Source organism: Notothenia coriiceps, unplaced genomic scaffold (assembly GCF_000735185.1).
Source record: "Notothenia coriiceps isolate Sejong01 unplaced genomic scaffold, NC01 NC01_scaffold00027361, whole genome shotgun sequence".
Classification (NCBI taxonomy): domain Eukaryota; kingdom Metazoa; phylum Chordata; class Actinopteri; order Perciformes; family Nototheniidae; genus Notothenia; species Notothenia coriiceps.
This window is the reverse complement of record NW_011360062.1, coordinates 2,105-13,929: the sequence shown is the minus strand read 5'-3', so window position 1 is coordinate 13,929 and position 11,825 is coordinate 2,105. Positions and strand designations below refer to the sequence as shown.

The following is an 11,825-nucleotide window of genomic DNA, read 5'->3' as shown; positions in this document are numbered from 1 at the left end:
TGAAGATCTCTTCCCCAGACCCATGTATTTAGCTAGTTCTGAGAGAAGAATCAACATGCTGCATAACAAGATAAACCATAACACCTCTATCAGCTGATGCCAACAGGCAGGAACAGGGAGACAAAACACTGAGAGCAGCCAGAGGTCACAGGCCTGTGCTCAGTGAGTACCGTAATTTTCGGACTATAAGGCGCACCTGAATATAAGCCGCAGCAGCGGCATACCACTCTCGGTTCCACTTTTACTTTTGCACGCTACCTGTCTCACTCTTTTCCGGCCTCCAGCTTTTCCTGCTGGAACCCGCCGCTTAAAGGTGGGGGTCCGCGGACCGGCCATAGAGCCCATAGAGTTAAAGGTGTTGGTCGTTAGCTGTAAAAATCCATAGATTAGCCGCACCGTTATATAAGCCGCAGCGTCGAAAAATAGGGAAAAAGGCGCGGCTTATAGTCCGAAAATTACGGTACATATTGATAAACTGGGTCAAAGGTGGGGGCCTAGGGAAATATTTCTCCAACATTCGTCTCTGTGTGTTCTTATAATAGAAACATGCATTTCCAAGCATTTGGACTACCTATGTTGTAAATGCATTATCTTTTCAATTTACATTTACACATTGCACACCTGTCTGTCCTGGGAGAGGGATCCCTCCTCTGTTGCTCTCCCTGAGGTTTCTCCCATGTTGCCCTTTAAACTGTGGGGTTTCTTTGGGGGTGTTTCCCTGTCTGATGTGAGGGTCTAAGGACAGAGGGTGTTGTATTGTCATACTGATATTCTGTACAAATTGGAAAGTCCACTGAGACAGATGTAACATGTGATGTTGGGCTATATAAATAAACATTGATTGATTGTGTCCTCAGCTCTCTGTGCTGCAGGCCGGCTCTCTGGGGGTGAACAGCTGTAACGTGGACGGCTTCTCTCCTCTTCACGTCGCTGCGTTGCACGGACACGCGCCGCTGCTCGCTCTGCTGATCCGACACGGAGCCAACGTCAACGCCAGAAACAACCACAGCGCCACGCCGCTGCACCTGGCCGCCCAGAACAGCCACGTCCAGGTAGGAAGACGCAGAAAACCAGGGCTCCAAATATATTTTTTTAAAAGTACCTTTACTCTAGTACTCTACTGAAGTTACCCTCCTGTGTCATGCTCCCTGATAATGATACACTTTCTGCAGCGGGCTGTTATATAGAAGTGAGTCAACAGCAACCCTGATGTGTATCAAGTTTCTGTCTCTGCAGGAAACAGGAAGTGTGCTGCGTTTATTCAGCCACTCACTGGCACCATCTTGTGGCAGAAAGACATCAGTGCAATTCAAATAAAATGCATTTAATACCTTTTATTTTCTCTGATCACAAAATAATGAATAATAATAATTACAATTAATTAAGAATAATGATTATAATAGTTGAAACAATTATAATAATGATTAGGATCATTTAAAAATGCATTTATAATAAACATAACAATTATAATAGTACATTATATTTCCAGAGTTATTTTCATGGCATGTAAAAACCCTTCACATGAACAAGTAGAAAATACCATAGAGAGAGAAATAAGCTTTTTGTCTGCATTAAAAAATATATATATATTTCATCGCGTACATATTTTGGTTCATTTTATGTCCAGGTGTTTACAGTTTCATTGTGTTTAGTTGTTTAGTCTTTCTGAAATGTGCGACTTCCTGTTTCAGGTGATGAGGTTCCTGTTGGAGTGCAACGCCAAACTGAACAAGAAGGATCACTATGGAAACACGCCGCTCATCCAGGCCTGTCTGTGTGGGAACCTGGAGACCGCCAGCACCTTGTTACAGGTACACACAGATTTTTATTTATGTACATCTTTCACATCTTTTTTCATTAAGCCTAAAGAAATTGTTTCCACATTTTAGACGTAATTTTTCTAACGTTTTTTCGGGTATCGTCAAACTTTATTTGCTGTTGGCTAGCTTAATCTGCAGAGGAACACACACTCTGAACGCACCTGAACTTACTCTGAACACACCTAACACACTCTGAAGGGACACCAGATGGAAGACACACACACACACACACACACACACACACACACACACACACACACACACACACACACACACACACACACACACACAACGCACCTGAACACACTCTGAACGCAATCCACAGGAGAGAAACCAGACGAAGACACACACTGAGAGAACTCTTGCATAATATTCCAGAAATGTGTGTGTGTGTGTGTGCATGCAGAGCAATGCGTTGGTGAACGTGGTGAACCAGCAGGGGAACACGGCGCTGCACGAGGCGGTGCGAGGGGGGCAGCAGGCGCTGGTGGAGCTGCTGCTGAGGGGGGGGGCGGCGCCGGGCCTCAGGAACAAGAGGCAGAGGACAGCGCTGGAATGCGCCTACGAGCTGGGAGGCAAGGTGACGATACACACACACACACACACACACACACATATTTATGCTACTTTTAGCTCAAATGCCGAAAATTAGTTGTTTACCTTTAATAAAATACACTCTAGGCTATGCTTATTTTATATATCTGAAATTCCCACTTCTTTTCAATCAAGCTGAAGACTTTTCTGTTTGCCTTTTTATTAAATCAAATATAACAATTGTGTGATTCATATCTTATACCTGTCTTATTACTTCTTAGCTTGGTTCTATTGACATTTTCTTGTTTTTTTGATAATGAGGTTATTAAAAGTCAGACAATAGAATGTTTTGTCAGTCCGAAACACAAGGTTAATAACTTTAATATGATATAAATAGAGAAAACGTCATAACAAAACATTTGGTAATTAATTTTCAGCCCTTGTAAAGATGTTTGTAAATTTCATCTACATTTTTTAACATCTTCCTCCTTCAGAACACGGAGATCCTGAGAGCTCTGCAGCAAGCGTCCGGACTTTCTCCCGACGCTGAGCCAATCAAACTCCTCTCTGTGCCCAAAGGCGCTCTGGGTAATTCATATCAGCATTGCTTTAATAACGTTGTTCACGTCCAAAAGAAAATAACTTTCATTTTAAGCTTTGCACCAAAATGCTTACAACATACTGAATGTCTGATTTATTTCCAGCTTGTTAATAGAAGTATTTGAAGTGTCTCTCTGTACATTTCTAGCCAAACTGTTTAATTTAAAGTCTGTTATTATTATTATTTAGGATTTAATTTCTCGTTGTCTCTACAGCTCATTCCTTCGTGCAGCGTCTGCGGCTTCATGATCAAGCAAACGGCCGGAGACAGAAACTAGCTCAGTCCATCAGCAGGTAGCTCTAAAAGATCAGCTCTCAGATAATCCAAATATAAGAAATAAGATTTTGAGTCATTTTAATATCTGTGCTTTGATTCAGGATGAATCAGATGAAGAAAGGATCGTCCAGGTGTTCACCGAACCTCAACCAGGTACATTTGAGTTTATTTTAACTTTTATAATCCCTCACTACATGCCACACCAAAATAACTGGTTTCACGTGTAAAACATAACAATGGAATGCATGGTATAGAGCGGTGCAGTGATGCGTCCTAAAACCCTGAAGGAAGCTGCTGGTCCCCTCGACAAAAAAGCAACAGGATTTCTCCATAGGATTTGGAATATTGTAAAAAATAAGGTCTGTGGAAAACGAACCTGTTTGATAAATGAACGTTTTGTTCAACTGGATAATCTCCACATGTCTACTTTTATAATTTTAGAATCCTAAATCTAATGGCTAGAACGTTATGCTATAAAGGAACTACAGCCGAGACCAGCAGCACGACTTCAACGTCACGCCAACTTAAGATCCATATTCAAACATACAGATTCTGAATGGAACAAGTTGAAGCGTTAGTTTGAACAGCTTGCAGGAGGCAGGGACTTGCTTTCAAGCAGAACAGAAACTAACTTAGAGGAGTGTTTACGTGTTCGGTGTAATGACGTACAACGTCCTCCACAACTTCTGTAGTCCTATTCAGCCACTTGGTAACAACCATCGTTTTTCACGTAAACTCTTCAAAAATCACCAGTGGGGTCACTGCTGATGGATTTAATGTCGTAGAACAAAACGTGATCCGTCTCTTCAATGTGTCTCAACCACAGACCATATTTTCCAAAATCCTATGGATAAATCCCATTACCACTTCTGACGAGGGAACAGGAAGTGGAGAAATGCTAAATCCCTTCCTGGTTTTAGGACTCATTCCTACACCACTCTATTGGCTATATAAAAAAGAAAATGTAAGGAACATTAAAGATTTTCCTGGCTAAAAATGTTATTTCTAACCGTTTAAATCATTTATACAAAAGAGAAAATGGATAAACATGATTTAATTTATTCTTGTCAACACAATCCAAATCTATAAAATGTAAATACAATTTAAATAAATTACTCCCGGTTTTCTGGTCTGATTTGGATTTTCCTTCCTCAGGAGAGTCCGGAGAGGAGGAGGCTGAGGAGGGGGGAGACCCTGGAGGTCAGCAGCCCCTCAGCGAGCCTCGATGGTGGGGCTCGGATCAGGGAGAGGCCCCTGGGTCGCTGGCACACCCTGGACTCAGGAGAACACACAGAGGAACACACAAACACTCTGAACGCTCCAGAACACACTCAGAACGCTCCTGAACACACTCAGAACGCTCCAGAACACACTCTGAACGCACCTGAACACGCTCAGAACGCACCTGAACTTGCTCAGAACGCACCTGAACACACTCAGAACGCACCTGAACTTGCTCAGAACGCACCTGAACACGCTCAGAACGCACCTGAACTCACTCAGAACGCACCAGAACACACTCAGAACGCACCTGAACACAATCAGACTCCAGAACACACTCAGAACGCTCCAGAACACACTCTGAACGCTCCTGAACACACTCTGAACGCTCCTGAACACACTCAGAACGCTCCAGAACACACTCTGAACGCTCCTGAACACACTCAGAACCCTCCAGAACTCACTCAGAACGCTCCAGAACACACTCTGAACGCTCCTGAACACACTCTGAACGCTCCAGAACACACTCAGAACGCTCCTGAACACACTCAGAACGCTCCAGAACACACTCTGAACGCTCCTGAACACACTCAGAACGCTCCTGAACACACTCAGAAGGCTCCTGAACACACTCAGAACGTTCCAGAACACACTCAGAACGCTCCAGAACACACTCAGAACGCACCTGAACACACTCAGAACGCTCCTGAACACACTCTGAACGCTCCTGAACACACTCAGAACGCTCCAGAACACAATCAGAACGCTCCAGAACTCACTCAGAACGCTCCTGAACACACTCCACAGGAGAGACACCAGACGGAAGACACACACACCGAGGACACTGACGTCTGCAGCGTCAGCAGTGAGAACTCTTCTGAAAACCCCCCTACACACACTTCATCTGAACCCCTTCCCACACACACTTCATCTACACACACCTCATCTACTGAAGCCCCTCCTGCACACACTTCTTCTGAATCTCCTCTTACACACAACTCGTCTACAGACCCTCCTACACACACCTCATCTGAAAACCCTCCGACACACACCTCATCTGAAAACCCTCCTACACACACCTCATCTGAAAACCCTCCTACACACACCTCATCTGAAAACCCTCCTACACACACCTCATCTGAACCTCTTCCTACACACACCTCACCTGAAAACCCTCCTACACACACCTCACCTGAAAACCCTCCTACACACACCTCATCTGAATCTCCTCCCTCACACACCTCAAACACTTCTCCTGACCACACAGAGGATTCTCCCCCCACCAGTCTCCACCCTCTAAATGGAGAGTTGGAGTCATGTGGCGACCAACGTCCGTCAGAAAAAGAGGGCGGGGCTTCCTGTCCCACCTCCATCCCGACCAATGGACGAGGAGAGTCAGGTCGTGGAGGTGGTGAATGAAAAGGAGGAGTAACCAGTCGTCTGGTTTCTCCTTCCCTCGATGTAAGACTGCAAAAGCCCTGAGAGGCAAACGAGGAAATACGAATTATGGGAGGGTTTTTTTTTCAATCCTGGTCTAAAGTTTTCTCTCCTGTGTTTATGACTGAATAACAGGTGGCAAATAAAAGTTTTTGCCAGGATTATCTCCTTAAAAAATCTTCTTTTAAATACTCAAAATAGTAATTTATTAATTAAATGTAGTCTTATTATTAAAAATCGAAAATATATTATTATTTTTATTAATAATTACTATTGTTTAGAAGAATTGCATAGCGATAATATTGCTTTATTTAATAATAATAAAGCATTATTTTACATTTTTAAAGCGCTTGTTATAATACTCACTTTGGCCACCAGAGGCTCCAATTCTGCACACCACTACCAGCTGATTAACGCGGATTAAAATACATTTCTAGCCAAAATAAACACATGACAGTATTATAACTTGACTTGCAATAGCCTATTGTATATATAGCAGTATTTGGAGAAACTAAAACATTATAAATACTTTAATATTCAGAACGTAGCGTCGTGAGCGCACCGATCAACCTCTTGAGGCCAAAAACAGTATTACAACAACAAACACCTAAACAAAAATTATTAATCACCTTCCAAAACTTATTTTTCCTCCGGTTTTCAACATCTCTTTTAGATAAATGATCTTGGCAAAAGCTTTTCCTGGCAACAACTTTATTTGTAACCCTTTAAATCAGACATACATGAGAAAAAGTATTGGATCAGACTTTAGAAAATGGATCGACACCCTTTTTTTTCTGCTCATACAGACGCCAAAAACTAAAAGCACACAGTTTGAGATCAGATGATGAAGCTGCCTCTTATAGTCGCTGTATCTCCGGTAGAAAACCACTGACTGTTGATGCTTATGACTGTATTTTAACCCATTTGATTCCAACATGTTTGTGTAACTGATGCTGCATTCGGGTTTTTCAAGTTTCTGCAGAAATGCAATTAGATCTCGTTGGTCTTATCCACCAGGCGGGATAAAGTCCTCCACTCCTCTTCCTCTCTTCTCTTGAGTTTGAAGCACTTTCTTGTCTTTACAAAATTTGAAAAAGGGATGCAAACGGACATGAAAACGGTTTGCTTTAGAGTTCAGCCGTTAGCCTGTAGCCCTGTCAGACTTTAGTGGGAAAACATGTAGTTTTACTTGAATTTTTCAGTATTCAAATGTTGATTTGAAGTTTGGTTTGTTTGTTATTTTTGCCCGTTTAACATCCAACTACTCCACTTATATTTTTATTAGGATTATTTTTATTTATTTATGACCCCTTGTTGATGTGTCTTGTGTTCAGAGAGGTAGATTTTTTTCCTGAATGTCAAAAATTTGTGTTTTCTGCTCAGATATAGTTCAGGTTAAAGGATCACACTGCTGGTTTTTAATGTTTTATATCCCATTAAATACAATTATTATATTTTTTTGCATCAATGCTACTAACTATTTATAAAATCATACTGAAATATTTTGGGTTAATTCCCTTGTTTTACAATAAAAATCTTACTTTGATTTGAAAAATGCTGCAGATTTCTTTAGTTATTTTCATATAAATATATTCATTTATTTCACCAGGAACCTGTCTGCAGCGTCAGCAGTGAGCTCTCTTCTGAACCCCCCCCCCACACATACTTCATCTACTAAAGCCCCTCCTAGACACACTTCATCTAGCATAATGCAAAGTGTAAAGACAATGACAGGCATGATTTGAATATTTAACCGTCCATAATTTGCATTTGAAGGACTTGCTCTCAGATATATGCACAGCAGTAGATATAATAAACAAGAACAGATTTACCATGAATTCATGCCAGCCCTGTGGGTGTTATAACAAACTGCAGCCTGATGCATGCTTCTTAGAAATGACTGTATGACCAGTCTGATACTGAAACTAATGACATGAATGCATGAGTTAAATAAACTCTTAATCTCCTATACTTCACATATCTACACTTTTGTAGTGAAAAGTGATTAAGGGCTACTCTATCTGACTAATGTGCTTATGTGAAGCCGACAATTGAGCGGCCCGACCAAGCAAGGAGGCAGAGGCAGAACGTCCAAAAATATAACCCGGTGTGGGCATTTATTAAACTCGAGCACAGGACACNTGGTGTTTTTATACCTAGGAACTACAGCACGGTCACATGACTTCACCTCAGCTGTAGTTCCTTTATAGCCCAACATTAGCCACCTTTAGCTTAGCGGTGGTGAGGTGAAGTCATGTGACCGTGCTGTAGTTCCTAGGTATAAAAACACCAAATCTACGTGTTTAACTTTCAACACATCAGAGTTGGTCTCTTACTTTCTGAGTGGGAGCGCAGTTTGGACACTGACACAGCGGATGGCAAAGCAGAACCTCTGACCGAAGATCCTCTTCATCATCCTCTTCCTCATCCATCCACTCCAACAAGTAACGCACCTTAACACAAACACACGAAAACAGCAGTTATTAATGAGACCACTCTTCCAGATGTGGATGTTCAGAAGCAGAAAATGCTTTAACTTCTCACCATCTCCACATCGCCGTCTGCTATGGCACGCAGCAGCTTCTCCACCTGTCAATAACACACACACACACAGTCAGATTTGTGTGCATGTAAATGGTCTGCAAAGGCTAACATCCCAAAGTTCCCTTCAGAGGGAGTTTTTAGCTGGTTTAGCCTGAGTGTATCTCCTCTTTTACTCTTTGGGTTGTCTTTATGTATTGTATGTGCATTAACATGGGATTTATGTTACGTGTAACCCCTCTTCAACCAGGACCTCCTGTTGTTTCTGAGATAAGAAAGTCTCTATTGGCAGTTTAAAGGATCGTCCTGTAGTTTGTGGGTGTTTTACGTTGTGTGACGTTGTGTTACATTATGTGACGTTGTGTTACGTTGTGTGACATTGTGTGACGTTGTGTTACGTTATGTGACATTGTGTGACATTGTGTGACGTTGTGTGACGTTGTGTTGTGTGACGTTGTGTTGTGTGACGTTGTGTTACATTATGTGACATTGTGTTAAGTTGTGTGACATTGTGTTGTGTTACGTTGTATTGTGTTACATTATGTTGTGTGACAATGTGTGACGTTGTGTGACAATGTGTTACGTTGTGTGACGTTGTGTTACGTTGTGTTACATTGTGTGACGTTGTGTTACGTTGTGTTACGTTGTGTTACGTTGTGTTACGTTGTGTTACATTGTGTGACGTTGTGTTACGTTGTGTTACGTTGTGTTACGTTGTGTTACGTTGTGTTACGTTGTGTTACATTGTGTGACGTTGTGTTACGTTGTGTTACGTTGTGTTACGTTGTGTTACGTTGTGTGACGTTGTGTGACGTTACGTTGTGTTACGTCACGTTGTGTTACGTCACGTTGTGTGACGTTGTGTGACATTGTGTTATGTAGTGTTACGCTCTGTGACGTTGTGTGACATTGTGTGACATTGTGTGACATTGTGTTAAGTTGTGTGACATTGTGTGACGTTGTGTTGTGTTACGTTGTGTGACGTTGTATTGTGTTACTATTATGTTGTGTTACGTTGTGTGTACAATGTGTGACGTTGTGTTACGTTGTGTTACGTTGTGTTACATTGTGTTACGTTGTGTTACATTGTGTGACGTTGTGTTACGTTGTGTTACGTTGTGTTACGTTACGTTGTGTTACGTTACGTTGTGTTACGTTGTGTTACGTTGTGTTACGTTACGTTGTGTGACATTGTGTTATGTAGTGTTACGCTCTGTGACGTTGTGTGACATTGTGTTACGTTGTGTTACCTCTCGGTGTCGGACCCTGACTCCCACCGGTTTGATTTCAGAGTTCAGAGAGGACTCGCTGGAGGCGGAGGATCGCCGGCTGCTGCAGTCTGAAGCCAGAGGAGAGCGACTGGGCGACTGAGGAGACGAGGATATATCAATATATACGAGGACATACAGATCAACACAAGTTTTTCCCCTTTTTGAAGCAACATTTAAAGAGTTTTCTAGCTTCCAAGAGCTCTGCACTGGCTCCAATAACTCAAAGGATAGACTTTAACATTCTACTTTCAACTTATGTGAAATGAACCACAATACAAACACCAATTCTATGAGGCAGCTTTTAGTTTCTTTGCTCCGCAGATCTGGAACAAACCTCCTGAGAATCTAACGTCCGACAGAACCATGCTGGGTTCTTTTATAACGAGGCTGAAAACTCTTTAATGCTGCTTCTCCAGAGGTCATCTTAGCCATTCTTGAAGCATTACCTGTATTCACCATTTCACAACACATTTTTTAACTGTTTTATGAATTGTGTTTTTGTTCACTTTAGTTATTTTTTGATGATGTGTTTCTGCCTTTGTAAAGCACTTTGAATTGCCTTTGTGTCTGAAATGTGCTAATTCAATAAAGTAGCCTTAGTAAAATCTCCATTATCCCCGTGGAGGATTTGGTTCTGTAGAAAAGAAATGGAATAAAAAAATAAGTTCAGAGATTAATAAACTCACATCGACTCCGCTGCTGCTGCGCTGACAGCTCCGAGTCGACTGCAGCAACACCAGGATCTACAAGAAGCACACACACACACACACACACACACACACACACACACACACACACACACACACACACACACACACACACACACACACACACACACACACACACACACACACTACACACACACACACACACACACACACACACACACCAGCAGCAGCAGCAGCAGCAGATTAAAGAAACGTCAGAGCTCTGAAACATGTCGGATTGGATAAAGTGAACTCTCTCTGATTGTTTTTTTCCTTTGATGGTCTGCAGCAGCTCGTATTAAATCTCTCTGTGGGTCAGATCCCATTTTCATCAAAGCTAAACTCACGTAGCAATTTTAAAGAGTATGTTTTCAACCTTTAAAAAAAAGTATTTATTGATTTTTAGATGACATTAAAATGAACATTTAGTTAGTTAGAAAATTGCTGACCTTTGAGTTAAGAGCACATGAATGAAACCGTCTATTGTGTCCTCATATATGTCCGGCAGTGGCTCAGTCTGTAGGGACTTGGGACACTAAGGGTCACCGGTTCAAGTCCCCAAACAGACCTTAATATGGAGAGTGAACTGGTACTTTCACTTTCACTGTGTGTGCTCTGCTGTGTGTTCATATGTGACAAATAAAGAGGGTTTCATCCTGCATTACTAATATCTTTACATTTCTCAGGATGTATAATAACTACTGCAATACGTAACAATGTATTTATACATTTAGGGTGATTTATTACATGACATTCACGCTGTTGATGACTTAATGACACTAAAAGGAACATTTAGTCCCCTGTTTGTCACTTGCTGACCTTGAGGTTGCACACAGTGGAAACCCCAGCATTTTGAAATGATATATTTCCAGATGTAGGGAGATTTACAACAGAATGATCCGGCTGTTGATAACTTGATGACATTAAAAATAACGTTTAGTTCCCTGTTTAACGTGATGAGCGCATATAAATAAAACGTGTATTTTGTTTGTTTATTACATGTGTGTATTACAGAGCGTTAGGCTGTTCCTTTATTTGATTTTGAAGACCCTCATAAGTCTTTAAACCTGGAATGAGTCAGCATGTTAGCACTTTCTGTTCACTAGTCTGGAAGTCAATGGTTTTAGAAAGTGGTTTTGGTTGTTATCCTGAAATAAGGTCTGTGGTTAATCAACACAAGCTAAAGAGATTTTTGTCCTACAACATAAAATACGTCAGTAAATACCCCACTGGTGAACATTAGCTGCCTTTAACTTAGCGGTGGTGACGTGAAGTCATGTGACCGTGCTGTAGTTCCTTTATAGCCCAACATTAACAGCGCCTCACCTTGCTCAAAGGACTCAGAGAACTCCACTTTCCAAAGCTATGATGCTGCCAGTCAACAACATTTTACCCCAGATGGGACTCGAACCCACAA

General features: G+C 41.6%; 2 protein-coding genes across 2 annotated transcripts in view; one reads left to right on the top strand and one right to left on the bottom strand.

Annotated features, from left to right (window-relative positions):
- Positions 1-857: 857 nt before the first annotated feature.
- On the top strand, positions 858-5,871 carry LOC104957560 (inversin-like; the record flags this gene model as incomplete). Its single annotated transcript, XM_010785204.1, has 8 exons — positions 858-1,052; positions 1,692-1,811; positions 2,227-2,400; positions 2,849-2,942; positions 3,170-3,248; positions 3,333-3,384; positions 4,387-5,317; positions 5,720-5,871. Coding segments are annotated over 8 exons (1,797 nt in total), but the record flags the coding sequence as incomplete, so codon positions are not given.
- A 1,008-nt stretch (positions 5,872-6,879) lies between these two features.
- Positions 6,880-11,825, bottom strand: part of LOC104957559 (ankyrin repeat domain-containing protein 27-like) — a 6,559-nt gene continuing 1,613 nt past the window's right edge. Inside the window, exons 4-8 of the mRNA XM_010785203.1 lie at positions 10,388-10,444; positions 9,681-9,797; positions 8,434-8,478; positions 8,226-8,342; positions 6,880-6,966 (exon numbers count right to left, since the gene is read on the bottom strand). Coding sequence (XP_010783505.1) covers positions 6,880-6,966; positions 8,226-8,342; positions 8,434-8,478; positions 9,681-9,797; positions 10,388-10,444 — 423 coding nt within the window. The remainder of the gene's footprint in view (positions 6,967-8,225; positions 8,343-8,433; positions 8,479-9,680; positions 9,798-10,387; positions 10,445-11,825) is intronic.